The sequence below is a fragment of the Nakaseomyces glabratus genome, chromosome H (genome assembly GCF_010111755.1).
Source record: "Nakaseomyces glabratus chromosome H, complete sequence".
NCBI lineage: Eukaryota > Fungi > Ascomycota > Saccharomycetes > Saccharomycetales > Saccharomycetaceae > Nakaseomyces > Nakaseomyces glabratus.
The window spans coordinates 952271-969394 of record NC_088958.1 but is presented as its reverse complement, the minus strand read 5'-3'; the positions used below and the strand labels follow the sequence as shown (position 1 = coordinate 969394).

The window sequence follows — 17124 nt, the reverse complement described above, 5'->3', positions numbered from 1 at the left end:
CCAATATACTTTCGCTCTCAGGGTGTTGCTGATATCTCAACATTGGTAACTTTCATGCTCGCTATGCTCAAGGATTGTTTCGTCTTCCTATGTGACTGACACAACTACTCACACGTGATATGCCTCACTCAACCAGCAACGATGTGCCAGGCAACATCCTCTCATGGGAAACAACTCCTTCGGACAAATGTAGCAATTGGTTGTTTGTTATCATCACAAGCCATTGTGGGTTTGTCCGGGTGCTCGATAGCTCAATAGGTAAACTGTGGGTTATCCCTCTGGCGAATTGATCGATGCTTTTTTTTTCTCTACTAGCAATGCTTCAACGCAATCGAACCCAACACTATTGCAAAAAACTTGACGTTGGGCGACGGTTTTGGTACTTTGCACTTGATATAAAAGGTCAGAGACTGTAATATAATAGAATTCTGACTTCAATTGGTGTATCTCTTTTTACTTTGTTTATTTCTTGGCGTATATACTTTTTCTTCTTTTTTTACTAGCTCAACACAAGTTCAACACAACAAATACATACCAAGATGGTTTACACTACTAGACAAATTGGTGCCAAGAACACCCTAGACTACAAGGTTTTCATCGAAGAGGATGGTAAGCCAGTTTCTCCATTCCACGACATCCCATTGTATGCCGACAAAGAAGAGAACATCTTCAACATGGTTGTTGAAATCCCACGTTGGACTAACGCCAAGTTGGAAATCACCAAGGAGGAAACTTTGAACCCAATTATCCAAGACACCAAGAAGGGTAAGCTAAGATACGTTAGAAACTGTTTCCCTCACCACGGTTACATTCACAACTACGGTGCTTTCCCACAAACCTGGGAAGACCCAAACCAAACTCACCCAGAGACTAAGGCTGTTGGTGACAACGATCCAGTTGATGTTCTTGAAATCGGTGAAACCATTGGTTACACTGGTCAAGTCAAGCAAGTTAAGGTTCTAGGTATCATGGCTTTGTTGGATGAAGGTGAAACTGACTGGAAGGTCATTGCCATCGACATCAACGACCCATTGGCTCCAAAGTTGAACGACATCGAAGATGTTGAGAAGTACTTCCCAGGTCTTCTAAGAGCTACCAACGAATGGTTCAGAATCTACAAGATCCCAGATGGTAAGCCAGAAAACCAATTTGCCTTCTCCGGTGAAGCCAAGAACAAGAAGTACGCTTTGGACATCATCAAGGAAACCAACGAATCCTGGAAGCAATTGATTGCTGGTAAGTCTACTGACTCCAAGGACATTGCTTTGGAAAACACCAAGGTCACTGACTCTCCATACTACTCTGCTTCTGCTGCTTCCGCTATCCCAGCTGCTGCTCCACAAGCCGACGCTCCAATTGACAAGTCTGTCGACAAGTGGTTCTTCATCTCTGGTTCTGCTTGAACTGGCGGACTGGAAAAGTCTTTAGATAAGTACGCGATATAAATCCTATATAAGAATTAACCATTTTATTTTGCTAGTCAATTTCTAGGATCAACTAAAATATATGCTTCTGTTAGACTGAAGAATCAGAATATGTTGGTATAGAATAGAATCAGTTCTAGATTTTTGAAACGATACAATTCATTTGAGATAAAAGACTTTCATCCTCTCCAACTAATGGTTAAACAAATATGAGGTGATGTTTAGCTAAATTCTTCTTAAATTACCGAAACCTTTTTATTAGATCTTTTAATAAAAATAATATATATAATATGAAGTAAAAAAAACCATAGAATATAACTTGATAGTATTGTACAACTGCGTGTCAAGGCGATAGTATAACTAAAATGCCAGAGTAATGTAGTCTATTCTCTCCCGCAGTAGAGGAGAACAGCTTTAGTATGTGATATTGCTATGCTATGGATTCCCTGAACCCTGTCATTATTTTCTATTGCAAAAAAAAAAATGTATAGCCGATATCATACAAGTTTGACAAAGAGAAAGACTAAAAGTTGGTTTATAAGACAACTTAAGATCTTTCACCTCTCAATCTTCTAGCCAGCTTGATATCCTTCTTTTGGATGGTAACACGCTTAGCGTGGATAGCGGCCAAGTTGGTGTCTTCGAACAAAGAGACCAAGTAAGCTTCGACAGATTCCTGTAGAGCACCGATGGCAGAGGATTGGAATCTTAGATCGGTCTTGAAATCTTGGGCGATTTCTCTGACTAGTCTTTGGAAAGGCAACTTTCTGATCAAAAGTTCAGTAGACTTTTGGAATCTTCTGATTTCTCTCAAAGCGACGGTACCTGGCTTATATCTGTGAGGCTTCTTGACACCACCGGTAGATGGAGCGGATTTTCTGGCAGCCTTGGAAGCTAGTTGCTTTCTTGGGGCCTTACCACCAGTAGACTTTCTTGCGGTTTGCTTGGTTCTAGCCATTATGTATAGATGTATATAGTTACTGTCTTTCCTTCTGCTACTAGAAAAAAGACAACATGTACCAAGAGAGAATGGGAACCGATTAACAACTCCTTTTTATATATTCCCGGGAAGAAGACGATCCTTTTGCCAGTTCCTATCGCAGCTAATTTTTTTTTTACTACACGTTTGCACCAACCTCACAAGTTATGAAATGGAAAAGATACGTGAAACTGCTGGAACGGGTGTTAGTAATATGTAAGTCATAACCCAGTTTTGCCCTTTTACCCTTTCTCCTCTCCCTCCTCCCCCACTAGTGTGTCACAGGCCCCCAAGGCAGATAATCGAGCAGGATCCCAGCTCCACTAGTTCGCAGTCGCAATCGAAGTGCAGCAAGGCTACCACCCGGTGCACTATGGTGCCACACGCCCGAGGGCGAGAGACAGTCTCGCAGTTGGCTCAGAACGCACTTGGGAATGGTGGCATACAAGTGCGAATATGTGGGTCCGGATTAACTATGGCAAACCGACCCCCGGGACGTCCTGGCGCGCGAAAACCTGGGGCCGGGCTAGAGGGTAGGAACCGAGCAGACGGGTGGATCAGGCTCAGAGATGCGCGCGGGACAGGCGTTTCCCGTCGCGGCGGAGTTCAGATCCGCAGCGGGAGGCAGCCGTTGTGAGTATGTTTGTATGGTTTTTCTCGTTGGACGGTATGTGTATTTCAGGCGTACCCATTTTTTCGCGCGTTTGTGGTGTCTGTGTGGAAGAGGTAGCCGCCTGACCATAGTTAATCCGTTCCCACAAATTCGCACCTGGATTCGAACTCGAAGTGAGCCGACCGTTCCAGGATGTGCACGCTGTGAGTTACTATGGTCAGATTGGGGGAGACGAGACTGCGTCTCTGTCTCTGTCTGTGTCTGTGCCTCTGTGTCTCTGTCTGTGTCTCTGTGTCTCTGTGCCTCCGTGTGTATTCAACAGTTCCACAATGGTGCTTGGTGGTTGTGGCAAATTACTGAGTTCAGCCTATTGTTATCGTCTTGCTAGAGGGGGCAATCTGAGGTACTTTCAGGAAGGGCCAAAGACTTACTTGTTTGTATATAAACAGGGGGATGTTTCCAATGTCCAACTTTGTAACGTTAGTCTTTTCCTTTTACACCAATTTTTTTTGTCGTTACAAGAAAATAACAACACATAAATATATAATCAATAACAATGTCCGGTAGAGGTAAAGGTGGTAAAGGTTTGGGTAAAGGTGGTGCTAAGCGTCACAGAAAGATTCTTAGAGATAACATTCAAGGTATCACCAAGCCAGCTATCAGAAGATTAGCCAGAAGAGGTGGTGTCAAGCGTATCTCCGGTCTGATCTACGAAGAAGTCAGAGCCGTTCTAAAGTCTTTCTTGGAATCTGTTATCAGAGACGCTGTCACTTACACTGAACACGCCAAGAGAAAGACCGTCACTTCTCTAGATGTCGTCTACGCTTTGAAGAGACAAGGTAGAACCCTGTACGGTTTCGGTGGTTAAGCATAGCTTACACTGCGCAAAATATTCTCATAGCATTTTTCATGTTTTTATGTTGAAGGTTTTTTTTTTCTAAACTAATCTATCTTTTATTTTATCTCATGAGCAACAAAAAAAAATGATTCCTGTAATGCTGTGTCCACCTGGCTTGCAGCTTACAGAATATCAAGAAAGGCAATAATAAAATTGGCTCCGTCTCCAATGGGTAGAAGAGACGGGATTGTATTCTAGTTTCTATTAATCTTTTTTATTTCAAATATATATAATTTTTTTAATTATTCGGAACCCAATATTACTTTTTAGGTGTATTTCATACTCTGTTTTCTATTCCCAATATTGTGAATTGGTATATCCACATGCTAAGCACGCTGCTATCAGCGTCAACTAGCATATATAATCTACAGTAATGGTGTGCACTGCCATCCATCTATCTATTCCAATTCCTACACGAACCTGCTACGATAGTCTACGAATACGATATTACACTAGCACCGGAACTATATCGACTCTCAAGGCAGAAACACCAGATAACACCGCTGGTGCACAAAATGACGTAATTTCCGCCATTCAGTTGTTTATATTCTCTACAAGAATGCTTAGGATGGCACAGCAGGAAATCTAGAAGCCCACAGAAACACCCGCACGGAGCGACTGATACAAACTATAAATAAATTCGAAGAAAAGCAAGAAGAGAAGACGTGACGGTGCAGCACACACCGAAGACCCTCCCCTCCCTATGTTCTGCAGTGCTTTCTGTGCCCAAATGAAGATCAGATGGGATCATATAGAAGCCTCCTCTGCCACCAAGTGAAGGAAGAAATAGAAGAATCACGTGATCCAGCCTATAGACTAAGTAGAGTAATAAGACAGTGTATTGCTGGTTCAGCGCAAAGTAGCCTGCACAGTGTCAGTGCATGTATGCCGATACATGTATAGATAGTAAGCTGGGTACTGTACACGGTATAGTAGACAAGTTTACTAAGGCTCAAGATGTATTCGGTACAGATAATTAGCTAAGGACAGGGTCTACTTAGCGCACCACACAGGGAAGTAATCGGGCGATAGTATCCTTGCATTCGATGCATATCCGTTCCTCAACGGGCCCAGCTTTAGATCGATGGCTCTCCAGATTTAGCATTTTTTTTCTTTTGAAGGAGACCTCCACAGACGGGAAGTCGACAGCATGTTCTTTTCCAATGAAAGGAGAGTCTCAGCTTTTTACTAGATAGGTACTATTCTATCATAAAACGTTAAATAGATGTAAATGTAGGATCCATTGGGCGATTACTTTCTTTTTCTTCCCGCAAAAGATGGCACTAGGCGTTTCTTTTTTTTTTGGGCACCTCAGCATTTTATTATAATCTTGGGATCTTCCTTGTCCATCTATTGGCCACGGATCAAGCACACTACAAAAGTAATTATACTCACCTTCAATTAGAAAACATTGCTTTTTAGTATTTTTCCCCTACCTTTCTTTTTTTCAACTAGTTCTGCCCTCCAAAGCTACATCATTACCATGTTCAAGAATTGGAAACTTTTATGCTTTTTAGAAGCTTTTTTATCATTAAATCCCGTGTAAGTCCCACTATCTTCGTTGTGTTGTTATCGTCCCTCTCATTTGAGTTCTTCGTAGCAACACACAGCCCACTTCTTATCCCTTTCTGCCTCTATCGAAGCTTTCCACTTCCCGTGTCCTCTTGCCATCAAGAGGAAGAAGAACCGGAAACCCGACCCCCCGAGCTTATTCTCTACTTACAGGTCCCAAGCTTCGATCCCAAGAAAGTCTGATCCCTGGAAAGCCAGTATATTTCCATAATCCTGTAGGTCCCTCTCCTTCTCCCTCTTCTCCCTTTCTCTGCCTTCTCCATCCACTATCTTCCCAGAAGTACTCATACTCATGTCCATATAATGGCCATCTGTACAGGATATCTTAGAGATGAGGGCAAAAAATTTTCATTTTCCTTGATTCTTGCAATAGATGAAGGACTTACCTTTGGAAGATGGGATGGGGACTCTCTTTTATTTCACGGTGATTGATGCTCATCTGCCCTTTCTCTTTAATCCCATTAAAAATATTCTCTGCCTCTATTCTTCTTGATATCTGGTAGCACAAAGGCCAGGCAGTACTCCTTAAGCCCTAAATGTATTAAAGAAATTTTTTTCCTCCATAATACCAAATTTCAATATAATTTCTCTTCTAATCTAGTCGAGAGATTAGCATTTCTATATAGTTTTATTAGACCTTGTAATGAGTTTTTGTTTATTGATAACGGACAGACAGTGCTTTTAAAGTTATAACAAAACTACAAACAAAACCCACAACAAGTCATCATCGCTAGGAAAATCTATTTGCTATCTGGGAGGGATTTACTTAAACAAGACTAGCCCCGATAACCAAAAGCATAAGGAGTTTTGAGTCAGAGATTAGTATAAAGTGCATCGTGGACCAACTCGCTAGAGTCTCTTGGCAGTTTTCACATCATAACGCTTAGGAAGTTTCTAGTATCAGGACGATCACTGCATATTGTTAGGGACACCAGAACTTTATATTATACTCGTACGTGCCATAGTTCAAAACTTTAGCAAAACCAGTATTCTGGGGAACTACTATAACTAATACCAAATTCAAACAAAAAGGGATTACAAAAAACAACCAAAAACAAAAAAAAATAATAATAATATCAACACCCAACCTCAAAGGAAGGTAACATCAAAAGTGAGACGAAATAATTCAAAAACAGATACTTCCGGGCCAACCGAGAATAGAAAAAGGCTTGGAGAAGAAGAAGAGGGTGTTTCCGATCATTACTACATAAAAAGACCAAGGAACCTATTGGCTTTGATGGATAATCCAAGGACACACACTAGGACTCGCCATTCTTCATCGACTGCAACACCGAAATCTACTGTGCCACCACCGGTATCGCTAACATCAACATCAAGTTCACTACTAAATACTTCGTCGAATTCTGCGGGCTCCGTGACATCAGGAGATAGCGACAAAGGGGTTGATGCTGGTATTGAGTTGAAGGAGGAACCATCATCGATTATTACAGCCGGTACTAGGGACTCTGATATAGACCGACAGCAGTTTGAAATGGCTATGAGAACACATGAGGATATGTATGGCAGTGAAGATATTGGTAACCATGATCATAGCAACTCCTCCACGGACTTGCCAGATACAGAGATGAGTTGTGGGGATGAAGACATAAACATGCTTGATAAGCCACAACAACGACAGGGTATAACCAAGAAATTCAAATCTAACCAAGATAATGAAACTGAAAATACTGATGGTTTAGGATTCCCCAACTCGGTTAGTAATCAAGACAGAAATAACCTCAATGAGGATGTTGATATGAAGGATTATATGAGCACAGCAGTACCTTCACAGCAGCTAAATTCTGTAACGCCTCTCTCAAAATTAGTTGACCAAGAGGTGCAACAATCCCAAGAACAACATAACAACAAAAATATATTCAAACCATTTGATATGAAAACAGGACAATTTTTAAGAGTCGACTCTAATAGTAATGAGCAAGAAAGTACTACCAGTGCTAATAACAGATCTAATGAAAGTCACCAAGGGAGCATCACAAAAGAAAATAACATCTCTCCTGATGACCTTTCGCATACCGAAAGGACTGATACTACTGATAAGCATAATAAAAACAGTGCTTTACAACTTAACGAGGATAATGTCAACTCGAAACCAACTAATGATACCCCTGTGGTTCTCACGGACTTCATGAACCACCACAATAGTCATAAAGTAAGGTCACATTCTGTACCTACCATCTTACATTCATCATTAAGGAGGATGACCACAACTAACATACCTGTGGTCAACAAGGACATCTACCCCTTCAAAACAAATGCAGCTTATCATCAGCCATCTACCAAGGCAACTAACTTTTCCAAAGGTGGCATTATAATAAGTAAGGATTCTGCGGGAGAAGGGGTTTATCAAAAAAATATGGACGAGAGGGGATTGAAAGCAGACAATATGACATCTTCATCCATGGTGGCTTTAAGGAAGGCTATGATTTTAAGTCAGCAATTCCACAACGAAACATCAAAAAGAAATATTACTGAAAATGAGATGTTACTGCCGACAACATCTCTTGACGAACGAATTGAATATTTGAAGAGGACAAGAGATGTTATACCCCTTCCACCAATAAATTTACAAGGTCTGAAAGAGATTGACTTGCATGAGATTATGAAGAACCCCCAGCTAAGGCATGATATAATTTTTGATCCACTATTGCAATTCAGGCCCAATTTAGATGGTGAAAGAGGTGTGAAAAAGAGACAACTGGCAGCGAAGTACTGGAGCGATGTTGAAAATGAGATAATAGTGTACAAAGAGAGACCAGAATTATTCGAATATGGCAAGACTCGTTTGGTCCCTCTATTCGATACTCTAAAGGAAGTATTACTTACAATAGTCCCACAAAAAGAGGCTACAACAATAAATAATGTACTTGACACAGAGCTTAACATGCAGGAACTTTTAAAGGGGTCTCTAGTTATGACAAATCTTTCGGAATGGCTGGCAGAGCTATTCAAAAGGCATTGTGCCCCTATGAGGGACGCCTGGGTTGATAAAATGAGTGCTACCTTCAAAGAAGCAGAAACAGAAAACTCATTATCAAAATTGATTGATGGTCTACGTATTGTTTTTCAGATTCTTGAAACTATGAAATTAGATATAGCAAATCATCAAATTAGAATATTGCGACCTGCACTTTTAAGTAATGCAGTTGAATTTGAAAAACAATACTTCAATACTCTTATGAACTCTAAACGGATCGATTTGGTGGGGTCACTGAAATGGTTCTCTCAGAAATTTGATTCATATGTCAAGAATAATGAATTTAACGAGAATAACATTCAAATTCCAGATGTATACCGGATATGCATTAAAAGTATCATAAGCTTGCTATCATGTAGAAAGATGGTAAGGGAATACCCTACCAGTCTTTCATTTGACCATGCAAGACTGATTTTACTAAGGGCAGATATTCGTCAAATTGTGTGCCTGCAAGTCTGTCGACTGTTGTTCCAACAGCTAGTCGCAAATGACAATTCAATTGATAAAATGGCCAAAAGCTATATCATCAATAAATATAGCAACAAATTACTGGTTAATGACATTGTGAGTATCATCACAGATGATCATGGCAATTGCAGATGGACTAAGAACACGCTATCTATAGCGGTTCATTTATGTAAGGTGATTTCAGATTTAAAACTGGAATATACAAACAATGCGAAAGGGCAAGGTTCAATTGCCAATACAAGATCTGCAGCCTCTACCAAACTGGATACTAATAAGATAAACTTTGCGAAGTCTTGGTTAGGGAAACAAACCCAACCCTTAAGTGATGTTTATGGAGTACTTGAAAATCGGATCTTCAAACTTTTAGAAGATGGCATATACCGTAGATCATCCTGCACCTTAGAGGGAAGAGTAAAACAGGATTTTGTCTACTTGTATAATGCTAATCCATCACAGAATACAGAAGGTGATACCTCAGCGATGGAAAATAGTGGTCAAACGTTGAACATAGACTCTAAAGTCAAAGGTATCAAAAACTCCTCTCTGTTTGCTTATCCGCTAACCGATGAGATGAGAAGAAACATGGCAACTTATGCTGTGACTGAGATGGAGGAATTCGGAAATGTGTTCCGTCATCTATATACTGTAGTTAATTTACACTGGTCTGTATTTGGCATGCATTATGCAGACTGTCTGGGTGACAAGATAGCGAAGAAAGGTATATAATTCTGTATTCAAAATTTGTCTCAAATAAATAATTGTTTAATGATATTACGCATACGATTCTTCTTAAATTATTCCCTCTAGAAAATACATAGTGAATCTATTAGTATATATGAATTAAAGTAGCTTGTACAAATTATTCTGTTGAATCATATCGCAGAGCATTGGTTGAAATCCAAAATATAAAAATGTAATATCACATAAAAATAATACTAATTCTAACATTAATGGGTCAGATTTTTAGTGAATACTTAAATTTATAATATCGTCTATTTAAGCTAGCAAATGGAACAACATTTAAAGTAAGAACATCATATCTACATGAAAATGTATATTTCAATCTGACTAATAACGCAGAGCACATCTTTCAGTGATGTCTGTCACATGATCAAAAACAATTGCATTTAAATAATTCATAATAAAAGCTTAAAAAATTACAATAATGAAAATAAAGTAAATAATGACATGGGTAAGAGTTCCGAAATAGAATCTTAGTGTACAAAACAAAAATTGCATCATTAGTTACGCGTTTTTTGATTTTTTATTTATTGGTGGCAAGCATTTTTTTGTTTTGCAGTTGCACAAACACAAATTGAAGATATGATATATTTTAGTGCAAATAATTAATTATAGTAATAGTTGTACATTTGAATGATCAGGTAAATATACAATAATTCTATCCAAATGAGTAAACAAACAGCCGTTGTATTAGGTGCTACTGGCCTATGTGGTGAACATCTTTTGAAGTCTGCTGTCGCTTCACAAGCGTTCGAAAAGGTATACTCTATTAGTAGAAGATCATTACCTTACGTTGCCGATTGTGAACAAATTGTTGATAAAGATTCAAGTAGTTGGGCAAGCCTTTTACCAAAGGAAAATTTTAAGTTTTTATTTACCTCATTGGCTACAACCAGAGCGGCAGCTGGTGGATTTGATAAGCAATATCAAATTGATCATGATCTTAATCTTGAATTAGCCAAAGCAAGTAAGGCAAATGGTTGTGAAACCATTGTCCTCGTATCTTCAACTGGTGCTAACAAGAATTCGTGGATGCCTTACCTTAGAATGAAAGGTGAAATTGAGGAAGATATCATTGCATTAAATTTCAAACATACGATCATTTTGCGTCCCAGCGCCCTTTTAGGAGATAGAAGAGATCACCATAAAGGGTTTGGTAATGACCTCTTTGTAAAGATTGGTAATTGCTTTTACAGGTCAAGGTTGCAAAGCATTATGGGATACCCAGTTCAAGGAGAAGAAGTAGGGATTGCAGGTGTGCAGGCCGCTCTACAGGAAGCTGAGAAGAACACCGAATCACCTACAGTAAGGTATGTAGGAAGTTCTGAAATTTTGGAGTTAGTAGACAACTTCAAAAATAATTCCTAAGTGAAATCCCTAATGTATAATTCTCATTGATATATGCAATTTTGGATCAGATCCCCATTAGTACCACATGAACGAAATAGTTACGAAACTAATATTTATATTCTATACTTCATAATATTTTTGATCTATGCAAAATATTTTATAACAATCATTGACTTATTGGATGCTAGATTTGTCTATTGACATACTGCCAATCCCCCAACTAAGACAACATTTTCATCTTCAAGTTGACATTCGGCAACATTTTTTGCAAGATAAGTTAGCTGACAAAAACAATGATAAAGTAATTCTGTAGAATTTCTTACTGCTCTTATAAGGTTAACCTTATTAATCGTGTTTGTTTAGGAACTGCAATAAAGAATTGAGTCCCCGATAACAACATTAAGGCATTATACTCTAGAAATGGCATCTAAACAGTACGGTATTGTGATTGATGCGGGCTCATCGGGATCGCGTGTACATGTGTATGAATGGGATGATCCAAACGTTCTTCGAGAAAGTGAGAATAGTACTCCTGCCTTATTAAGATCGGTTCCTGAAATAAGGCAAGATCCATCATGGACAAAGAAAATATCTCCGGGTCTCTCCAGTTTTGAACACAAACCAGGCAAAGCCTTTAAAAAACACATCAAATCATTACTAGAGTTTGCTGAGGATATAATACCAGAGAATAAAAGGAAAGAAACTCCTGTTTTTATTCAAGGAACTGCAGGATTAAGATTGATTCCGGAAGATAAAAGAACAAAAATTTTACATGAGATATGTAATGGTATAACGAAACATACAGACTTCTTGCTAGAAGATTGCGATTACCAAGTTCAAGTCATTGATGGCGAGACAGAAGGATTATATGGCTGGCTAAGCTTAAATTATTTGCTTGGTAAGTTTAATGAATACGAAGTAAATGCGAACTCACATTTCACATTTGGGTTCATGGATATGGGAGGAGCGTCGACGCAAATAGCATTTGTACCGAGCAGTGCTGACGATATTGCGAAACACAAGGAAGATATAGCAACAGTTTACCTGAAGAATGTTAATGGTGATGTTCAAGAATGGAATGTTTTTGTTAGCACATGGCTAGGATTTGGTGCTAACCAGGCTAGAAATAGATATTTTGCACAGCTAGTTAATGCACTTCCAGAAAATACAAACAAATACGATGACGATGATTTTACAACAAGAAAATTGACTGATCCTTGTACTCCAAAAGGCGCCAAAATCAAATTTGAGTTCAAAGATAAAGAGTTCCAAATTTTAGGATCAGGAAACTACGAGCAGTGTTCAAAATCCATTTACCCTCTTTTATTAAAGAATATACCTTGTTCAGACGAACCATGCCTATTTAACGGTATTCATGCTCCACATATTGACTTTAAGAAGGACAGATTTATTGGTACATCTGAATACTGGTATACTGCTAACGATGTTTTCAAGCTAGGCGGAGAGTATAATTTTCAGGAATTCAACGAACAAGTAATAAAATTCTGTAATAGTGATTGGCAAACACTAAAGAATAAATCAGATAATGGTGCTTTCAACGGGATGCCACAGAATTTACTTAAAGACGCTTGCTTTAAGGCTAATTGGGTACTAAATATATTACACGAAGGTTTTGAATTGCCGCGGCTTGGTTTTGAGAAGGAACTATCACAGGAAATTGAAGAAGAGACTCCAATATTTCAAAGTCTTGAAAGAATAAATGAAAGAGAACTTTCATGGACATTAGGAAGAATCCTTCTCTATGCAACTTCCACTATTACTGCGGGAAGTAAGAGTATAACGGCAGGTGTGTTACCAAGTTCCCTGGAAATGGAAAAACTTGGTAAGACATTTTCTCCAGGTGGTTTAATTGGAAACTCATCCTTCTACCATAGTAAGAGTTCGCACTTCCTGAGAAGCATTTTCCTATTTTTGATGGTTATTGTTTTGCTATATGCCTTTGTCTTCAAAAATAAACTGCGAAGGTTGATTAATTCCAGTAAAATACTTGAATACAATAGTGAATTTATATCAAGTGTAAAGTCACTTTTTAGAGGTGCGCCGGCATTTGAGGATAAGTTATCGCAATTAGAAGAAGGGCTTCCAAACGGTAGAGCATTCAGAGAACAATTTGAGATGAATCCCTCACCAAGTTATTCTAGAACCGGCTCCTCATCAAGGCGTTTAGAGAGGGAAATATATAAGACAGGAAAGTCACCAAGTAGTTCTCATTTATCGTCGCCAAGTGTGCCAGGCACGGCAACCAGAACAGCGTTTTCTATTTCGGACTTTGGCAAATTCAAAGATGAAAGGTTTACAGAGTAAGGACTGAAGGCAGGTATATATTATTTACTATTGTTTCGAGAAATATAGATATTTTTAACAATTATTGCATGTGGAAAAATTTACATAAATCTTTCACACTTCGGCTGGTTAACCATATTGACAAGCGTGTTAACCACTTTCAGGTAAGCCTCCGGGTAACAAAGTGAAAAATTTCACATCCCGAAAGTTTTTCAAAAATTTGCGATGAGCTTTTGCGATGAGATGAGTAGCACAATATTTATTTAAGAAATGTTTTCTCACTAATATGATTCTTTAATGCAGTATTTCTAGCTCATAATACAAAGAAAACAACATACCAACGAATTTGAGAAATGAGAGTTAGAAAGAAGACATCTAAGAGAACCTCCACTCGTATGAGAGAGGGGATCAAGAAGAAGGCTACTGCTCAGAGAAGAAAGGAGAAAAAGATGGCTAAAAAAGACATAACATGGAAATCAAGAAGTAAGAAAGATCCCGGCATCCCAGCTAGTTTTCCATATAAAGCCCAAATTCTAGAAGAAATCGAGGCAAAAAAGATGAGAGAAATGGAAGAAAGAGAGTTAGCTAAGCAGCAAAGACTTGAAGCCAAGAGAGCTGCCATGGAAGCTGGTGTTACTGAAGAGATGATGGATGATGATGAAGATGACTCTAACGGCTTATCTGCTCTTGTAGAATCTGCACAGGCTGCCGCTGAAGAGTACGATGGTCATCCTTATTCAGAAGAACTTCAGTCTCAACCAGTTGATGTTATCGATTATGATATTGACTTCTACACAGATGCTGACAATGATAACGACTCAGAGCTAGAGAAATCGAGAAAGGCTTACGACAAAATCTTTAAAACTGTAGTTGATGCTTCTGATGTTATATTATATGTCTTGGATGCCAGAGATCCTGAGGGTAGCAGGTCTAGAAGAGTCGAACAAGCTGTTCTCCAAAGTCAAGGTAAAAGATTGCTTTTAATCTTGAACAAAATTGACCTTGTTCCACCACATGTTTTGGAACAATGGATGAATGTCCTTAAATCGAGTTTTCCAACTATTCCTCTTAGAGCTGCTCCAGGCGCCACAAACAAAAGCACTTTCAACAAGAAACTAACTCAATCAGCTACTGCCAATGCTTTAATGGATGCGCTAAAAACATATGCTAACAATAGCAAACTTAAGAGATCTATTGTGGTTGGTGTAATTGGTTATCCAAATGTTGGTAAATCCTCTGTCATAAACAGTCTTCTATCTCATAGAGGTGGCACAAGTAAAGCATGTCCAGTAGGAAATCAAGCTGGTGTTACAACTTCACTAAGGGAAGTCAAAGTAGACAACAAGTTGAAAATTTTGGATTCACCTGGTATATGTTTCCCTGGAGAAAATCGATCAATGTCTAAAGTTGAACAAGAAGCCGAACTTGCACTGCTTAATGCCCTCCCACCAAAGTACGAAATTGACCCTTATCCGGCTATTTTAAAACTAGTTAAAAGAATCGCAGGCTCTGATGAAATGACTGAAAACTTTAAGAAATTCTATGAACTTCCACCAATCCCATCTGGTGATCCAGAGACATTCACTAAACATTTCTTAATCCACGTTGCCAGGAAGAGAGGTAGACTTGGAAAAGGTGGTGTTCCAAACCTAAGTAGTGCTGGTATTTCTGTGCTAAATGATTGGAGGGATGGTAAGATTCTTGGTTGGGTCTTACCAAAAGCATCGAAGAATAATACGATCGAGCCTTCCGTGCAAGAGAGTACCATATCATCTGGTGCACAACCAGCACCAGCTAAATCTGAGCAAACTACTATTGTGTCAGACTGGTCTAAGGAGTTTGATCTGGACGGATTATTCAGCACTCTGGATAATGCAATCCAAGACAGTAAGGATCAAGCCATGCAAGATTAAATTTGATATACAATTATTTTATATCATACTCTTCCACTACAACATCATAATTCTGATAGATTTTTATGCATCAGTTTAACTGCAATATTCCTCAACTATCTGACTTCAGATACATACATGACTATTCAATAGTCATAATAAAGTCTATAATTTTATTATCTTTACCCAACATATAACTCTGTACATTAAATTATTTTTCAATGATCACCACTTAATGCTTGTGAACAATTTACCAACTGCTATTTTTCAAAGCGATGGGAATCTTAGAAATTGTACCTTAGTTCTTTTGATATAACTCAATGAGATAGAGTAAATAAATTCACATAAAATTGGTGAAAGCACTGAGGTTTTATCATGGCATGGTTATGTGTGCAAAATTCAAGGTAGGAGATAGAATCTCATATAGCGATTATAACTGTACAATACTATATGTTGGCGAAATATCTGTATGGCCCGGTGAAATAGCTTATGGGGTGGAGTGGGATGATGATACAAGAGGTAAGCACAATGGTAAATTAGGAGGCATACAGTACTTTAACACCATCAGACCCAAGTCTGGTTCGTTCCTTAAAGTTTCAAAAGTGGATGTAAGTGCTGATCCCAGACGATCTTTTTATGACGGTATTTGTGAGAAGTATGGTAACACTGCCTCAGACCAATTCAACGTTAATATTGGTACCAAGATGGTCGAACAACTAGGATTTGATAAACTTAATCTAATAAATAAAAGATGGAATAGTTTAGGTATAATTGATTTGTCCTCAGCAAAGATATTTTGCGCAGGAGATAACCCTTCTACAGAACCAATAACAACGAAGGACTTAGACCTTTCCAGAAACTTAATAACTGATTTCAAAGAGATAGCGAAAATTTTGAATAACTTCAAATCAGTAGCCTGTCTAGACTTATCAGAAAACAGATTTTTACGATTTCTGTTCGACAAAACTATAAAATTTTGTACTGTGAAAACATTGAAAATTAGAAGTTGCTATCTTTCAATGAACAATTTACAAGACATACTAGCCGTATTTCCAAATGTGCAGAATCTAGATATAAGTGGTAATAGGCTGTACGGCAATGACCTAGCTAATATCCATTTGATCCTTCCCAATCTTAAGTCTTTAACGGTTTCTAATAACTGCATCACCAATATTGACTTGAGTAAATTAATTTACCTGACCGAATTAGATATCTCTTCTACTGACATCAAAATCCAGTTGAGCGATATTAAAAGTAACTCCATAACTTTCCTGAATATGACACACATTCGATTAGACAGTTGGACCCTAGTAGATAAAATAAATATAATGTTTCCGAGTCTATGCGAAATAAGATGCTCTCTCAACTGGCTCCCACCAATAGATGCCCAATTTCCAGATTCCAAGCTATTCATTCTCATAGCTATACTAAGGCATATAAACATCATTAACGGAACAATAATTGATCGAAGAATGAGAAAAGACGCAGACTACTATCTGGAATGCAAGCTGAAAGAGGGTGCTCTGAAATTGGAAGGTTTCACTTTAAGAATGAAAGAATTAGTCAAAAAATTCTATAATACAATAGAAACTGTAGAAAACCATTCCTGGTTGAATACTAATATTATAACAATTTCCTTAATAATCTATTTCGATGAACTAATGCACTCTAAAATGAAAATATATGACAAGTACAGTATTCGTTACTTAAAAGGGCTAATTTCTGATGAATTTAATATGAAGTATTATCAAATAGACATAAAATATGAGTCCACACCTGGAGTTTTAATACCAATGTCAAGAGAGTTTTCTCCCTTAAGTGACTACGGTGTTGCTAATGGTGGTAAGATTCACGTCAACCTGATGTAACATCCTTTATTTACCAAACA

General features: G+C 38.3%; 8 protein-coding genes across 8 annotated transcripts; 7 read left to right on the top strand and 1 right to left on the bottom strand.

Moving 5' to 3' along the window:
• Positions 1-539: 539 nt before the first annotated feature.
• On the top strand, positions 540-1403 carry IPP1 (inorganic diphosphatase IPP1; the record flags this gene model as incomplete). Its single annotated transcript, XM_447227.1, has 1 exon — positions 540-1403. The coding sequence occupies one exon, from the start codon at positions 540-542 to the stop codon at positions 1401-1403; it is 864 nt and encodes a 287-aa protein (XP_447227.1).
• Positions 1404-1971: 568 nt separating this feature from the next.
• On the bottom strand, positions 1972-2382 carry GVI51_H09735 (histone H3; the record flags this gene model as incomplete). Its single annotated transcript, XM_447226.1, has 1 exon — positions 1972-2382. One exon carries the CDS (start codon positions 2380-2382, stop codon positions 1972-1974), a length of 411 nt encoding a protein of 136 aa, XP_447226.1.
• Positions 2383-3572: 1190 nt separating this feature from the next.
• GVI51_H09713 (histone H4) lies at positions 3573-3884 on the top strand (the record flags this gene model as incomplete). Its single annotated transcript, XM_447225.1, has 1 exon — positions 3573-3884. The coding sequence occupies one exon, from the start codon at positions 3573-3575 to the stop codon at positions 3882-3884; it is 312 nt and encodes a 103-aa protein (XP_447225.1).
• A 2839-nt stretch (positions 3885-6723) lies between these two features.
• SOK1 (Sok1p) lies at positions 6724-9675 on the top strand (the record flags this gene model as incomplete). The annotated part of the gene is made up of 1 exon (XM_447224.1): positions 6724-9675. The coding sequence occupies one exon, from the start codon at positions 6724-6726 to the stop codon at positions 9673-9675; it is 2952 nt and encodes a 983-aa protein (XP_447224.1).
• Positions 9676-10356: 681 nt separating this feature from the next.
• On the top strand, positions 10357-11058 carry FMP52 (Fmp52p; the record flags this gene model as incomplete). Its single annotated transcript, XM_447223.1, has 1 exon — positions 10357-11058. One exon carries the CDS (start codon positions 10357-10359, stop codon positions 11056-11058), a length of 702 nt encoding a protein of 233 aa, XP_447223.1.
• Positions 11059-11460: 402 nt separating this feature from the next.
• YND1 (apyrase) lies at positions 11461-13365 on the top strand (the record flags this gene model as incomplete). The annotated part of the gene is made up of 1 exon (XM_447222.1): positions 11461-13365. The coding sequence occupies one exon, from the start codon at positions 11461-11463 to the stop codon at positions 13363-13365; it is 1905 nt and encodes a 634-aa protein (XP_447222.1).
• A 332-nt stretch (positions 13366-13697) lies between these two features.
• Positions 13698-15257, top strand: NUG1 (RNA-binding GTPase NUG1; the record flags this gene model as incomplete). The annotated part of the gene is made up of 1 exon (XM_447221.1): positions 13698-15257. One exon carries the CDS (start codon positions 13698-13700, stop codon positions 15255-15257), a length of 1560 nt encoding a protein of 519 aa, XP_447221.1.
• A 359-nt stretch (positions 15258-15616) lies between these two features.
• Positions 15617-17104, top strand: PAC2 (Pac2p; the record flags this gene model as incomplete). Its single annotated transcript, XM_447220.1, has 1 exon — positions 15617-17104. The coding sequence occupies one exon, from the start codon at positions 15617-15619 to the stop codon at positions 17102-17104; it is 1488 nt and encodes a 495-aa protein (XP_447220.1).
• Positions 17105-17124: the final 20 nt, after the last annotated feature.